This window comes from Eretmochelys imbricata, chromosome 10, assembly GCF_965152235.1.
Source record: "Eretmochelys imbricata isolate rEreImb1 chromosome 10, rEreImb1.hap1, whole genome shotgun sequence".
Classification (NCBI taxonomy): Eukaryota; Metazoa; Chordata; order Testudines; family Cheloniidae; genus Eretmochelys; species Eretmochelys imbricata.
In genome coordinates, this window is record NC_135581.1 from 50,389,730 (window position 1) to 50,406,525 (window position 16,796).

The 16,796-nt window shown below is 40.7% G+C and overlaps 1 protein-coding gene across 3 annotated transcripts in view; it reads right to left on the reverse strand.

Moving 5' to 3' along the window:
- Positions 1-1,934: 1,934 nt before the first annotated feature.
- Positions 1,935-16,796, reverse strand: part of UBE2Q2 (ubiquitin conjugating enzyme E2 Q2) — a 77,081-nt gene continuing 62,219 nt past the window's right edge. For all 3 annotated transcript variants that reach the window (XM_077828015.1, XM_077828014.1, XM_077828013.1), the window contains 7 exons: positions 15,165-15,225; positions 13,113-13,203; positions 12,391-12,449; positions 10,646-10,694; positions 9,415-9,510; positions 7,128-7,194; positions 1,935-3,641 (listed from right to left, as the gene is read on the reverse strand). In XM_077828015.1, the coding sequence (XP_077684141.1) occupies positions 3,610-3,641; positions 7,128-7,194; positions 9,415-9,510; positions 10,646-10,694; positions 12,391-12,449; positions 13,113-13,203; positions 15,165-15,225 (455 nt within the window). In that variant the 3' untranslated portion in view covers positions 1,935-3,609. The remainder of the gene's footprint in view (positions 3,642-7,127; positions 7,195-9,414; positions 9,511-10,645; positions 10,695-12,390; positions 12,450-13,112; positions 13,204-15,164; positions 15,226-16,796) is intronic.

The window sequence follows — 16,796 nt, forward strand, 5'->3', positions numbered from 1 at the left end:
ATAAATGTGAGTCTCTAAGGTGCCACAAGTACTCCTTTTTTTTTTTGCAAATACAGACTAACACAGCTGCTACTCTGAAACCTGTTTATTGTTAACATTACCGGGGGTGGGGTAGGGAGAGACAGCTATGCCTCTGCCTGGGGAGTGGGTATGCAGCAGCAACCTAATCCCCAGCCCACAAGAGGCAAACAGGCTCAGGAGCCTGCAGCAGTCATGCCTGGATGCCCCCCTTTACATCCTGCCCAAGCACTGTACTGCAGATGAAGAACACACTGCACCAGGACAGGGGATCCATCAGCTATGGGTCCGACCACTGGCATAACAAGAGTCCAGCCTAAAAGCTGTGTTCACTGGGCCTGGAACAAGTGGATTGATGTGAGAAAGTAAAGCTACACATTCTCCTCCCATCCTAAAAAAATCCCAACCCCTTCCTGCCTCAACTTGTTTGGTCCAGGCTCAGTTACATATAAAGTGAGGGATTGTAAAGGCACAGGCTGTAGCTGGATTAGAGTTGATCAACAGCCCTTCTCAACCTAAGTGAGTAAGAAAAAAGAGAGACAAACCTCCAGCAGCACGTCTTAAGGTAAAATTCTCCCCACCCCACACAGAAACATTTTACTTTATAGAGGAGTAACGATTAAGCCAACTGCACAGTTCCCTGGTAGGATGTGGGGAGAGAGGGGGGCCTAAATTTTAAAACCACATACAAAAAAAAAGCAGGTAAGGGAGATTTGGGCAGCTGTAGTACCAAATGCTGCTTTTTAAGTGTCCTTTTAGAAATCTGAAGAAGCTCTGTTTAGCTCAAAAGCTTGTCTGTCTCTTCTACCAACAAAAGATGTTCCAAGATCTTACCCATCTTTTCTCTCTCTCATATCCTGGGACTCACAACTACAACACTGCACACAACTTTCAGAAATGGTCAGCAGTTTCTATGTTAATGTCCCTTTAATGGAGATTTCTATGTGGAGTTACTTTAGTGTCACCTTCAATATAGGTGACATTTCCTCTACTCACTGCCCATGCAGCTCAAACTGCTGAAGATAGAACCATTTTTGTCCTAGACTCCCATACAACATTAACTTACAGTGGCAGAGTTGAGGCGCACTCTAATGCACTTTAAATTCTTTAGGTTTAGGAAGATTTTTCATTTTTGCAAGGTAAATGTGGGATCAAACTCTCATATGCTCTTACTGCAAAAGAATTATTTTGTTTCCTGTTTGATTTAGATTGTGAACTCAAGGCAGGGATTGTGTTAGCTGTTTGACAAAGGGCAACTGTGAGATAGCCCAGCATTCAGTGCTGTCTGCTTCCACTTACCAAAGGAGGCAGGTTTGGCTACATGGCTAATGATTTTCAACTCCGATTGTGTAGTCTTTTGGCTTTCCTAGAATCCACTCAAGATTAGAGGAGGGCTGCTATGGGAGGCTTGATTCCAAGAAAGTTAAGGTGTTTGGATGAGGAGGAAGATATTCAGAGAAGTGGAAGATTGAGTGATTGCTTTCCTCCCATTTTCTCACTTGTTGGTTAACAAGACATGCAGTTTGAAGGTCCCATTGACCTTAGAGGATAAAGTAGCAGCAGTGAACGAGTACTTCTCATCTGTGGCTGTGCAAGTCTATTTCCACCCCACCCCCCCCACCGGCCTTACTACCAGTGATCCATGTGATTTTTATACCTTTTGATTACAGTGCACTTTATGGGGCCATACCTGAAGACAACTTAGGAACTTCCATCAAGTGCAGAATGCATTGGTCTACATACTTAGTGGTACTTTTCACAGGAGCATTTTACACCTGTACTCATGAGCCTGAAATTCAAAGACGTAATGATGTGTTGACCAGTTTTTCCTTTTATACGTTGCATTGGTTGGGACCCCACACACACACAAACGAACAGAAAGCTATCTTATATTCAAAGACTAACCACAAACAGAATAATTCTTAAAATGGTTCTTTATTCATAAACTTGATGCAAGTTTATAAATTACTGTACATTGCCAAATAATTCTGCAATGAAAAATGAAATCCAAAACAAAGCATGCCAAATGTGCATCTGTCAACCTGCTAGCCCATTAGAATATTAAAGAATTCAATAATGTATTCAAAGATTTTAGCCTCAGGTTTTAAGGAACTTTAATGCTTAAAGAGTTCTGCCTTTCACTTAAGGTTGCTATCTGAGTAATTGGATACCAGGATTGTATACGAATATATGTACAACCAAGTAAGCAGAAAGGCTGGCAAGTCATCCATTATACTCCCTAGAAGACTATTTGAAACAAAACAGTACGTTATCAGGAGTAGTGCCAAATTCCTTCAATCTGTTCTTTCAAGCTAAAAACTGGATCTAGAAGCAAATGCACAAGGGCCAATGGGTGCCTGATAGAGAAAAGAAGAGCACAAAGTTGATAGTTGTAACTAAAAAAAACCACATGCTTCTGGGCTAAAAAAGTGCTTAATCCATGGTACACACCCTTATATCAATCCCTGGCAGTACAAAGGTCTAATCACTAATACTACAACCAAAATAGAATTGATTTAGGTAAGGCAATGAAATATAGTAATTACACAGACCCAGATTCATTTCCTAATAATGAAAGAATAGTTCCTGTTAGTCTTTCAATAACAAAAAGCACTGTCATGACTATGGCAACATTATTTTTACAACTCTGAATCAGGTGATGTCTTTTTTGTATTTTATTGTAGCTTTTATATAAAAATTTTTGTTCAAGGATTTTCATTTTGATTTGTGCCAATCACTTTATAAGTTCATTAGTTTACAAATGATTGCAACAACCCGTTAATAAAATGGAACACCTAAAAAGATTTTTAGTATCTTAAATAACTTCAAGCTTCATACTGTGGCTCCTTTTGTTAAGTAGCTTGAGCCAACAAGTAGCAGGAACAGCCCAGCAAGATTCTGATGCCCCAGTGGAAGTGACTAGTTACAAGGTTTTATTGGCACAGCCTTGCTCTGCTTAAAAATACAACAATCTAATAAAGAGTATCTCTTCCAAGAAACAGTTCATATCCTCACACAGCCATGAAAAAAGTTTAATGACTTAACATACATGTTGTTTTCCTATATCTTTAATTTGGCAATACTACAAATGTTTTCATTTTAGACCAGAAAAACTACTGTGATTTACAAGACCTGAAATTTCCTAAAACAGTATTAAACAATGTATTAAACTTTGTTGGCTTTAAATGAAACATTACAATGCAAGTCTCTGCAGTCCACATTCTGCAAAAGGTAAGAAGTGGTGAGTGACTCCTATTGAATAATCTTCTAGTAACTCAATAGCCAGCTTTAAAAAGTTTGCACTTTTAAATAAAAATTAAGATAGGAGTGGCCCAAATATGCTTAATCCATAGGGACAAATACAGTAAAGGCCAAAACTGCTCAGTCCAAGATACCTAATAAGAGCAAAATGGTAAGGCTGTAAATTATACTGGATGTGTCAGTTGACAGATTATCCACTAACTTATCTAATAGCTAAAGTCTTCAATACAGCTGTTATAGGGGCATTCGTAGCTTGAGTCTGTGTGTGTGTTGGAAAGAAATAAAAAAGAGCTGTTTGACATTGGTCCAGGTGTACAACAGTCCACAATATTAACCATCTTCTTTTGGAGGAGTGTACCAGCCTATAGAAGAACAAAGAAACGTATTAGGCACTCTTAACTTTAGTGCAAGACAGCTTTAGGGTCTATTTGGATGTGTAATTGAAATTGTGTTTGAAAACTAGAACAATCCATCACAGGCCCTAAACTCCTATTGATTTCAATGGGAGTTAAAGCACTCATCACCTTGCAAGATCAGACCCAGTGTTTACATTTGAAAATAAAGCATTAACATTGAGCTCCTGTTGGCAGCAGCCATCCTGCTAAATTAGACAAATCTTAAGATACCAATATAGAAAGCAAAGAGTAATGTGATCTATTTTTCATCTGCTTTAGTTAAGAAAAAGGTCCAGATTCTGGGATGTATTAGCAGGAATGTTATAAGCAAGACACAAAAAGTAATTCTTCCACTCTACTCAGCGTTTACAAGGCCTCAAAACTGGAGTACTGTGACCAGTTCTGGGCATCACACTTCAGGAAAGATGGACAAATTAGAGAAAGTTCAAAAAAGAGCAACAGAAATGATTAAAGGACTATCAGGAAAGATTGAAAAACTGGGTTTTGGTCTGAAAAAGAGAACATGGTAATAGTCTGCAAATATGTAAAATGTTGTTTTAAAGAGGAGGGTAATAAATAGTTCTCTTTAAGCACTGGAGACAGGACAAGAAGTAATGGGCTTAAAATTGCAGCAAGGGAAATTTAGGTTAGACATTAGGAAAAAAACTTCCAATTGTAAGGGTAGTTAAACACAGGAATAAGTTACCTAGGGAAGTTGTGGAATCTCTGTCATTGGAGGTTTTTAAGAGCACGTTTAGAAAAAACAGCTGTCAGGGATGGTCTAGATAATACTTAGTCCTGCCTCAGTGCAGGGGACTGGACTAGATGACCTATCGAGGTCCCTTCCTGTCTTACATTTCTATGATTTTCACTCCTGCAAGCTTTGCAGTCATTTGTTTGATTATATTGGTATATGCATATAAATATCCCATTTTGCATGTGCATGCTCAACTTTTGCACAAGTGTTTAAAAATATAGACCAAGATGTTCCTGGTGTTACAACTCTGTTTCATCCTGCTGAGGACGGAATGGGAATGATGAACTATAATGGCAAGTTCAGAAATGCCAATTAAGCAATTTACCTTTCAATATATATTTCAGTTGCTACATACCCAGAATAACTTCTGAGCCTGTAAAGGTTCAGTCTGTGAAACCAAAGTGTGCACAGTTTTTTTTTTGTTTTAAATGGACACGGCCAAAAATCAAAATACCTATTTAATTCTACCCACCACACTAGCAAAAGTCTTAAGAGATCTGCCTCAAATTTTGGTCGATTAGTATAGTGCCTACTTGAGCTGTTCCTGAGGATCTGTAGTAGCCATAAGTTAACAAAGAAGCCTTTAAACATCTTTAATACTGTGGATGCTTTTGTGTATTGGTAATCAGTGTAGTGTATAGGTAGAACTAAAACAGAGAGCCATATTGACTTTTTTAGACTCGTAACTCCTCACTTAACATTGTAGTTATGTTCCTGACAAATGCAACTTTAAGTGAAACGATGTTAAATGAATCCAATTTTCCCATAAGATTTAAGGGGAATGCGGAGGAGTTAGGTTCCAAGGAAATTGGGGGGGGGGGGGAGGGGGGGGAGAGCAGACAAAAGGCATTATATACTGTACAGCACTGTGGAAGTGTCCCTGGCTTACCCCACACAGGCACAGCCCACTGCAGGCAAGGATGCTAGAAAGCACCTTCGCAGCAGCAGTGGCAGCTTACCCGGAGAAGAACAGGCACCGACTTTGCCGGGGGCTGCTCCAGGCCCTCCTCTTCCCATCCCTGCTCCACTCCAGGCCCACCTTTTCCCACCCCCACTCCATCTCCTCTCCGGAGCACGCTGCATCCCCGCTCCTTCCCCACCCCCAGAAAGTCCTAAGCGCTGCCAAACAGCTGAACCAAAAAGTTCAAGTAATAGCAGCTAATCATAACATTTCAAAGTTCTTTAGAATCAACTATTTCCAATACACTCCTTTTCCACTGGTATAGAAGACATGCTTATTGTACAGATGTGTGCCTTGCTTTCCCTGAAAACCATATCCAAGGTCCAACCAAGACAGAGCTCTCCTGGCTCCCAGTACCAGGTTTTAACCAGTGGATCACACCCTGTCCCTAGATGAAGATTCTCTGATAAGTAAGTCAGCAAGGCAAGAAAGTAGAAAGTGTACTTCTTTTTGTAAGTATCTAGTAAACAGTGAAGAATTGCTCTAAAAGTAGTTGACAAGGCTAGGTGAATTGTCTAGTTGCAAAACAATGCCAAATCATGATGTGGGATGTTAGATCAGTTATCTGCTCCCAGGTAGCTCACTCAAGCTGGAAAGTAGGCATACTAATTTCTAGAGGGAGCTATGTCCATCTTACCACACAACAGGTGAACAGCAGCACCAGCTGGTGGCTACTGGCTTTGTATGGGGGAAAGTATCCCTCCCCGCCTCCAGAGCTAGACTGAACAGTTTTCAGGCTACACGTTTTAATTTGTACTTTCCATGTATTTTCAACCTTTGATCCTCCCTTCTACTTCATTCTCTCATTGATTATTGCTTTCACTTGTCTTGCGCTATATTTAGATAAGCTCTTTGGAGAAGGGAAGAGATGTCTTATTTGCTAGAGAAGCATCTAAATCAGGGGTGGGGAAACTTTTTGGCCTGAGGGCCGCATTGGGTTTCTGAAATTGTACGGAGGGCTGGTTAGGGGAGGCTGTGCCTCCCCAAACACCACCCCCATCCGACCCCCCCTGCTTCTCACCCTCTGACACCTCCCCCAGGACTCCTGCCCCATCCAACCCCCCTGTTGCCTGATGGCCCCTCGGGGGCCCCTGCCCCATCCACCCCGACTCTCTGTCCCCTGACTGCCCCTGGACCCCCCCGCCCCTAAGTGCCCCCTGCCGCCCTGTCCAACCCCCTCTCTCCTTCCTGACTGCCCCCCCCGGACCCCTGCTCCATCCAACCACCTCTTCAAACAGACCACCCTCGGACCCCCCCTGCCCCCAACTGTCCCCCACCCCAACTGCCCCCCCTCCTTCTTGACTGCCCCCCAGGACCCCTGCCCCCATTCAATCCCCCTGTTCCCCACCCTCTGACCGCTCCAACCCCTATCCACACCCCCAGCCCCTGACCACCATCCCAAACTCCCCTGCATTCTCTCCAACCCCCCCCGCCCAGAGTGTTGCGCCGGCAGCACGGTGAGGTAAGGCTCCGGGGGAGAGGGAACAGCAGGGGAGGGGCTGGGGGCATAACAAAAAATTCTGGATAATGAGGGTGGAAACAAAATGCAAAATAGACCCTTCAATGCATGGGAAGGGACATAGGCCGTTCTTGCTTTATCCCAAATAAACCAGGTAAAAGTTTGTATTGTATGGCAATTATATATTAGTTTCAAACATTACTATCTTTCCCATGCCACTGTACAATTTGTGCAGACAAGAACATATAAAATTGCAAAATGTAAATATTTACATACCATTTTTCTCATGTATTTGTACTAGTGACTTATAGGACTGCTGTGCTCTTGCTAGATTATATTGGTTCTGAAAAAAAAAAAAAGTCATTTAATACTACATCAGGTAGTGACATCACGTCATGCAGGACCAAAAAAATATGGACAGATACTTAAGCAAAATACCATAAAGTAACTGTTTGAAAGGTTAGACAGTACTGTAAGTAGAACAAAAAATGTCTATTAAGAGGTACCATGCAAGAAAACCAACTGCAGTTTTAACCTGCAAAATCCATGGCCTTGGGGACTGAAGAGTTGGCTCTCATCATACTAAAAAGCCATGTACAGTGGCTGTGTGATGGGGCTTGCTAACTGATAAAATACAGGGCTTCAGGTTTCAAAGAGCATGGTATTAAACTGCTGTTCTTGCACCTAGTATATTTCACATCCCACTTAAAAAAAAGGTTGTCTTAAGACATTGTATTCTGAATCATGTACAAGTTAAAAAAATATTTTTCCATAGTGCTAATACAGGCAAATATTAGGACAGTAATGGTATGGCTACACTGCAATAAAAACACCTCCGGCTGGCCTGTGTCAGCTGACTTGCACTTGAGGGGCTAAGGCTGCAGGGCTATAGAACTGCAGTGTAGACCTCTGGGCTCAGGCTGGAGCCTGGACTCTGGGACCCTGAAAGAAGGAAGGACCCCAGAGCCTTGGTTCCAGCCTGAGCCTAGACATCTACTCTGCAATTTTAAAGTCCCACAGCTGGAGTCCCAGACAGCTGACAAAACCCAGCCACAGGTGTTTTATTGCAGCGTAGACATAATGTTTCATAGATGAATGACTTTTAGGGTAAGGGACATTCCAGGTGGATAGACTTCAAAAGTCAACCTACCTAACATGTTTTAAAAGATTCTTACCGTCAAACTAATTAGCCATCTTCCACACAAGGCTTGTAATATTAAATACCTGCTCTCAGGGTGAGATATTCTTTTTAAAAAAGTGAAGCAGGCAGAAGTGGAAATGGTACAGTTTGCATGCACTCAATATCAGAAATGCCTCTAAACATCAGCAGGCTCAAAATTTGCGATGGTTCACAAATTTGTGCTACAGTTTGTAGCTGTGGGGCCTAAGTAGCCTGCAGACCCTAGAACTCCACTTGACCATAGGAATGCACATCTGATCAGTGTTAAATTAAAACACAATTAAGACATGATGGAAATTAAATTTAGGTTGATAAGAATAGCAAAACTGCTTAACTTTTAACAGTCAATGTACTGGATCAACAGGGCAATGGTCTCCTGCCACAGGGTAAGTACAAGCAATGGGTAAAATGCATTTTAAGGGTGCTTAAGTGATCTAGTCTCCTAATTCACTCATAACTTAAGCCCTTACGAAAGGTCCATGGGACTCAGAATTAAGTGCCTAAGCCACTTAGAAAGTGGGACCTGGGTAAACATTTTTAAGAGTACCTAACAAGATGTCTGTTTTGTTTTATGGTGAATTACTAGTCTGTTTCTATGCAAACATTATTAAAGCACAGAACAGGTGTCCCCTTAATAGTGGTAAGATCAGACAACTTTTAGAGTCACACACAAAGAGCTATGATCGTTATTTCATTAATTTTTCATACTTTATTAAAATACTATTTTGTGTTTACCAAAAAGCTTTCTTCAGATACTTTTTCTCAACTACCAAGAGGAGGCAAAAAGTGTTTAAAGTTAGTTTGGATACAACAACCTCCCTGTACCAGAGTCACATGCTCCAGAATCCTGCATAGGGATGCAGGGCTCCTCACTCATTCTGGCATGAAAATACAGCATGTATTCAGTTAGCCCCAATCAGAATTTAAGAAGGGGAGGAGCCTGTCCCCAGGAGCACAGAGAACTAGGGATAGAGAGACAGAGCACTGGTAGGGAAAGCCTTAAGAAGAGTCAATCTTGGGAGAAAGTTCAGGCTGAAGTTTATGTTGCATTAAGTTACCAACAGAAGCCAGAAAGAGGACAGTAGGAGCTTCACCTGCTTACGGCCCCTTCCATGTCAAAAAATATTTGTCCTCCAGCCCCCACACACATTGTTTCCTAACAAACCCATATTGTTCATTTCCAGCAAACTAGCCACAAATACACCAATATGTTTCAGCACACAAAAGAGAATCAAAAGTTTATATGGACATTAACTTAATCTTTAAACCAACAGCTTTTTTATATTTGAGCTTTCTATAAAGAGTCAACATAAAATGGAAAATAAAACCAGTATCTACCCACAACACAAAAGTCATTTCAATAATTATACATAATATATTTACCTTATTGGCTCCAAACTGTACTCTGGCTTTTCCTTTGACTAAAGTGGCATTGATCTGCATGATGACCGATTCTATTGAATAGGCACTACTCCAGCCCTAAAGGAAGAAGGAAATACTTCTACAGAATATGTGCTTGTATTCTTACGCTCACCTTGCAAATCCACTCTGGAAAGTATGTTTCTTTTTGCTAAACTCTAGCAAACCATGGTTTTTTGGTTAATAGCTTTTAAAACTATAAAACAATTAGTTATTCCCAAGAGAAACACAAGAAACTAAAGTAAACTATGTTAGCATAAAGAGCTTGTAGGAAAAAGGAAAAAGCCAAGTTGCACACATTTCCAGAATCTGGTAAGACAAAAAACAAAGAAAAACACAACTACATTATAGAATTCTACTCATTTTCAGCTAGCTTTACAATAGCAATTACAGTTTTAAGAGACTGCTTTTAATGACTCAATTAAGCAATTAAGTGAGCAAAAAGATCCTGTTTCCACAAAGCTGGGCAGCCGCTCTGGCACGGTTTTACCTTTCCAGGGTTCACACAAAAGTCTCTATTAGACTTTTACAGGAGTTATTTTTGTAGGGGAGATGCTGTCCACTGCAATCTTCTTTCCATAGGCAGTAGATATCTACTCCTAAATTAAAGCGGCTTCAAGCAGCATTCACCAAAGCTCAGCACCTGCACTCCCATATCAGATTTTGTGGGGCAGCTACTAGGGTAGGAGGTGGGCGAAGGGTTCAAAGGAGCAAGACAAAGTGATCTCCCCTTTTATTGGACCTGGGGTTCCCTCTCTCACAGACTCTAAGAATCCACCAAGTTTGGGGTGGGGAGAAAGAACAGCACTTCCTGTTTCCTCTCCCTCCCCAGTCCCTCCAGGGTGAAGAGGAAGATCTGATGCAAGTTCAGTAAGGTGACCCTTACAGAGCTCAAGCTTCCTGGACCTTGTTCCCCTACAGCAGGCATTTCCACAGGAGTGTATGATTTAGTCCTCTGTTCCTAACAGGCGGTGGTGCTTAAGCTCACATACAGAAAACACCCGCTTATTACTATTCTTAAGAAGTATGCTTTGTTTTAGTCAGGATGCTAACTGCTATTACAATCACTTATTTTTTTTTTAAACAATAAGCATTGCACCCCTTCCACCAAAACTCTTGACAATTAAAAACAAAACAAAAACAAAAAGAAACACACACACACAAAAAATACAAGAGATTTTGATTTTATATTCACCTGTTTAGTAAGAAGTTCCATGCATAGTGCACCCCCACCCAGGACATACCTAAAAATAAATGTTAGATTAGAAATTTTGAATTCAACATGGCTTTTATTTGGCATCTTTCAAGACCAATTAGTAAAGAGATTACTATGCAGTTGTACCCTCAGGCTGTTATGGGTTAGTCTGTCACACAGTTTGCTCAACTATAAATAAAAATTAGAGAGCACTTTCAAGGGCAATATGTTGCTATTTGTTAGCCATATACATTTATTTATATAGAGCAGAATGATGTCTAGAGACAAGAGAAACTAATTTGCTTTGTCCAACCACAAGGGAAGTCTTAGTGAGAATCAGCGACTCAGCTAGTCTGCACAGTTTACACAGTCAGAACTGAAAAATGTGGCGGAGAGATGCTATTTTTGATGGCTCTACTGTGGACATAGTAGAAATGGATAGTTTATAAAGTTACTTCCAAAAAGGAATTTAACACTATTCCAGCAACTTTACAGTATGTGCAATGGCCTCCTCTTCACAGAAGAGACAGACTAGAGGGACATTCATTACTTAATATCTTAAAACTCACCTTCTCAAGCATTTTGCCACTTCTAAACCAAATAACGTCCCAGCATGCACTATACATACTGAGAAGTCACTCTGAATGAACATCAGCAATTCACAACATGCCAGGGCAACAAAGGGAATGGGATGGAGTTGTAAACCCACAAAGTGCAGAATGTCCTCCTTCATCTGGACTATCAGGGGCATGCTGGACACATTTCTGAAGCTGGAATTGTGTTACATTCCTCTGCAGAGAGTCATTAAAAATCTAGACTTTCAGAGGTATTAACCTTTTCTTTTCCAGCAGTTTTGCACCAGGAAGAAGCAGTTTAAGGAAGAGTGCACTTCCAAATGGGTAATGAATGTGCACCGTTTTCATACTACTTTTCATATATTTATGACAGCAGCAGCCACGTCTACCATTCAAAATTACTATTTTTTTGAATTAAGCTCAACAAGAGCTTACAGCAGAGTCAGAATCAGTACCAGCTTCCACTAAATTCATGAAAAGAAAAAAAAGAACTTACTGTCACTTACCTTCCTTCAACACTGATGCTGTATTCCATCCCTTCCCAATAAATATCTATACGCTTCCCCAACACAGCCCAGCCAATGTATTTCGGTAATACTCTAAAGGAATCATCCTTAGGAGTAAGAAGGTCATCAAGTTTAATGCTCTTGGGCTATGTTTGCACTAACCTTTCCCCTAAAACTCCCCACTGTTACTGGAGATGCAGCTCCACCAGTGTGAAAGCCAGTATAGACTGGCCAGCAGCATTAAAACCACCACGTCATCTGCTCTGAGCAGAGCAGGATTAAATCACATGGAGGTAACACTGGCAGTTATCCTTACTGTTACACCTATCACTGCTACTGCCAACGTCAATAGCAGGAAGTTCTAGGGACAACAATTAGTGTACACACACTTTGCAAGGTCACAATGGATTAAAACACATTTCATATAGGCAGCCAGGGGAAGCTACTTTAGCTCACTGGTTTGAATTAGCAGTGATTGAGAAGCAAGTGTATGTGTATGTGTCATTTCCTGAGCACTGTCAGTCTCCTGTCCTACATCAGTTCACCAATATACATTATGGGGTCTTGCCTTAAAATCCAGTTGTAGTTCCCAGAAATCAAGGGTATCTTCAGCAAAGTTTCTACTACAAAACCTTTTCATACAAGTCAGAGTTAAAAAACTTACCCTCCCGTGAGCACAGGAGATACCACTCGCACAAAGGGTGGATCAAAAGGAAAATTATCCTGAAAAGCACAACAAAGTATAGAGTTAAAAGCTATGCTGCAACATTGATTTCTAGTAAGAAAAGGATACTTCAATTTATTCTTTGGGAAATGCATAGTATATAGAGTTTGAAAAGTTAAATCTTCATCTTGTATTCATGAAGAAGTTTACATTACTTCTAGCAGATCAGCAGCCTTGGAATGTGATAGTAATATACTAAAAATCATATCTGTTTTTGAAAGCTATACCATCATCCTTCAAACAGAGCAGCGATTCTCAAACTGTGTGTCACGACCCCCTTTGAATAGGGTCACCAGAGCTGGCTTAGACTTGCTGGGGCCCGGGGCTGAAACCTGAGCCCGAGGGCTTCAGCCCTGGGTGGCAGGGCTCAGGCCACAGGCCCCCTGCCTAGGGCTGAAGCCCTTGAGCTTCAGCTTTGGCCCCCCTGCCCAGAGCAGCGGGCTCAGGCTATGGCCCCCCCACCCAGGGCAGTGGGGCTTGGGTGGGCTCAGACTTCAGTCCCCACTCCTGAGGTCGTGAAGTAATTTTTGTTGTCAGAAGGGGGTCGCGGTGCAATGAAGTTTGAGAACCCCTGAAACAGAGCACATGGCTTACTACCATTTTAAATGGTTTCTACATCCAGATAGTAAAAATTTCCTCTCAGTACTCGGATACCCATTTACCTTAAATGAGAAGTTGAGCAAAATGTATTCTACACCTTCTTTTTCTTTTAAGACCTGAAGATCACTATGTAATGGGCTGTCGGGATCAACTCTAGGAATTAAACAGGTGGGAAAAGCAAACAGAATGAAATGAATCATTTGGCTTTCTACAGAAGAAAAATTACCCTTTAAAGTTCCTTTATCTCGCTTAATGTTCTTGCAGTTTCAATTAACTTTTACAATTCTTAATCAAAGCACAAATGCCTGGTAAACACACTGCAGTTGAAAGTAGCAGCAAGAAGATTCACTGCAATGTATCATATTCTTACCATACTTATGCTCCAATATGTCTGTTAGTCTATAAGGTGCCACAGGACTCTTTGCCGCTTTTACAGATCCAGACTAACACCGCTACCCCTCTGATACTTGTTACCATACTGAAGTTATTCAAGGAATTTAAATGCAGACATTCAAAATAAAAAACCCTTTTGTTTGAAAATAGTAATTCAATTTCTCTTCACTGAAATTTGGTATCCTTCTGAAAGGTAAATGCTTTTAAATGAAGAGATTTTTACACTCATACTCTAACCTTCAATGTTTACTAACTTAACTAGTTACATTTGATGTCAGTGCAGAGTTCTAGATTACCACAGAATCAGAAATTCTGCATCTGTGGCATTAGTAAAGCCGACAGTTTTTGATATCAGCGCAATTTCAACAACCCTGTTTGTAGGCAGATACTGATGGCAGGATTACAAATAGCTAGCAGCCTGGTTATCAATTCTTGCAGTGTTAGGTTAATCCTACCTCAAGAACTGGTACCCCAATAAACTTTTTAGTAAGAACACAGACACAGTCCCTTGTAAGTTTGGTTACATATGTGCTGGATGAATCATGAGCCTGCTGAAGACCGTAGATATTCCACTGGAAGCCAGCAGTACGCTTCTCTGAATGCCTACAACCACACTAAGGCTATGTCTACACTGGTAATTGAACAACACAACTTTTGTCTTTCAGAGGTGTTAAATCCCACCCTGAAAGACAAAAATTTTGCTGCGACAAGTGCCAGTGTGAACAGTGCCTTGTCGGCAGGAGCACTCTCCTGCAGACAAGGCAAACACCGCTCATTGGGGGTTGAAGTTTGACGGCAGGAGAGCCAACAAACAGCAGCTATACTGCCCGACTTTTAATGGCATGGCTGTAGCGACACAGCTGTGCCACTAAAAGCTGTGTATGTAGACAAGCCCTTAGAGAGGGAAACCAGGCTTATGCTCATGACAGCTGGGGGTGGGTCAGTGATCCATCTAGAGAGGGTGTTCCCTCACAGCAGTAGTCCTGCGTGTCCATGAAGTTCTGGGAGACCCTCATAGCAGTCGGACGGGATCCACTCCACCACTTCTAAGGGACAGATGTAACTAGCTTGGTTTGGGGTATGTTCTTCCTTCTTAGAGGTTAACCTGTAGGTTAGCATGTTACCCTATCACCAGGGATGATTTCAAGGGAACTGCTCTGGGAATATTTTTTAAGGTAAAAGATGTATACACATTAAAAATATAGATGTTGGCCAGTACTACTGACACGTGTAGTAAAAAGCCTAAGATTTTAAATCTTGTTAACATTTCATACTTCACACACAGTGATTAGGACTATATCCTGGAATTGTATTTTTTTCATTTCAGGCATATGTCATTGTTGAGCCATAAAAATAAAAGCTGCTAAAGCCAGTAAAACGGTTCTGTTCTTTTGTATAACTTGAAAAGGATCAAAATCTATTTATTCTTCAAGTTAAAAAATTATTCAGCATGACAGGTTCACCATTTTGTAAGGGTTTGGGGAGAGAATTTTGGTGGTCAAAAATTATGCTAAAAGCACTGGTTTGACAGTGTAAATTCAGGTATATTCTGTGCCAGCTCTACCAATTCAGTTCTAGTCTGCACTGAATTCAAAAGACCGCTATCCATGAAGCCTTCATAGTACATTCTAGCTAGACAGTATAAATTCCATATTGTAATCTGTGCGGCAAAATTAACATGGGTTCTTTAGGAGAGAGTTTTTAAAAAAATGTAAACTTACTTTAGAAGTTTAACGTGCCACTCATACAGGCTGTCATTTACAAGTTCCACTGAATAAATCCCTGTGGAAGTATTAGACAAGTTATTTAGGAATCAGAATGTATTGTTCTGAATTAACTGTGTAACAACATCCCAAACAGATTATGTTTTACCATTTTTAATAAGGAAAAGCATATAAAATCTGTTATATCCTTTTAAGTGCCTGACCAGGCCAGTCTGTGCCTATAAGCAAAGATTAATCTATCAGGTACATCAAGGGATAAGAGCCTCAATTCAAGATGTGCTTTCCCTTAGATAACCATAAGTATTTTCAGAATAAGGTTACAAAACCGTCAATATGTGTGTCTCCTAATAGCTTCAAATGCTATAGCACACAAATCATGGGTGTCCTATAGACCTTGGCCATTCTAGAATTTCTCCACTTCAGTTCTCTTCATATTTCCTAACATCTATAGCCACATCTCATTCAATGCTGAACAGGCTTCATCTCCTGTATGTATGCACATAGATTAGTATTTTGCACGTTAATTCAAAGAAACAATTTCCTAATTTGCAAGTGGAGGCTGATCCAATCAATGCTGCCAGAAAGGTAACAACTGAACAGAAAATAAAAAAAGGGGGTTGCTATCACAGTGGGTAGTGACAGGCACTCCAACAGCAGACCAAAAGGATGTCAGTCTCTGGCCGCCTGTAAACAGCATGATTTGGGACTCTGAATTGTGTATGTTTAAGTTGCTTATTGTACAAGTTAGAGTTACAGATTATACTGAAAATGTGCCTGTTGCCTTACATAACTAAACTTCACCATAACATTTAAAGGAGTTAGTATATTAAGTACAGGGAATACATAAACAGTCAAGTAAACCTTTCACCGTATAAGGCAAGACTGGTATGTTTTTAAAGATGTAATTTTTACATGGGTAAAAAAAATCACATCATTACACAGGCAGGAATATTCTGAAGGTTATAATTCCAACAGGAGAGCCTGGAAACTATGCAATCTGTAGAAATCTCATTCCTTTCTGAAGGAATATACAACTCCAGTAATCACTTCCACCAGCTGAATCTTTGATACCCAAGGTTGTGATTTTATCACTAGTAATCAGTTAGGAGTTGTTATTCTAGGATCTTTGCATTTGGAATTGTTAGTGGTGGTGCAAATCTGTGAGATATGGATGACCAAGCCACTCAGAAATCAAGAGTGTTTTTTGACAGGATTTCTTATAAAACTGTGTTCAAACCAGATATGTGGCATCACAGCAAAGACACAGACAAGTGCATAGAGAACTTTCAGAGACCACAACTGTACATTCTCAGCCCTCTAACACCAAGACAATCAGTAGGGAGAAAAAAGTTATCTATAGGGCTCTCAGGCTACAGCATTCAACAGTCACATAGTTTCAATACTTTCACTCCACACAGCAGCCTAATCTTAGCAAATTGGCCCATTATGGCAGTCTACAGGTGGACAATCTGCTAAGCACTTCACAGAGGCATTGAAATAAGGCACCTGGGGTCAGTAGTCGCATCTAAAATGACTCAATACCATTAAATCCACCTGAGACAGTGCACATGCATATTTAATGAAGACTTTAGCAATCAGGCTTACTGCCTTTCAAAAGGATACTGCTCT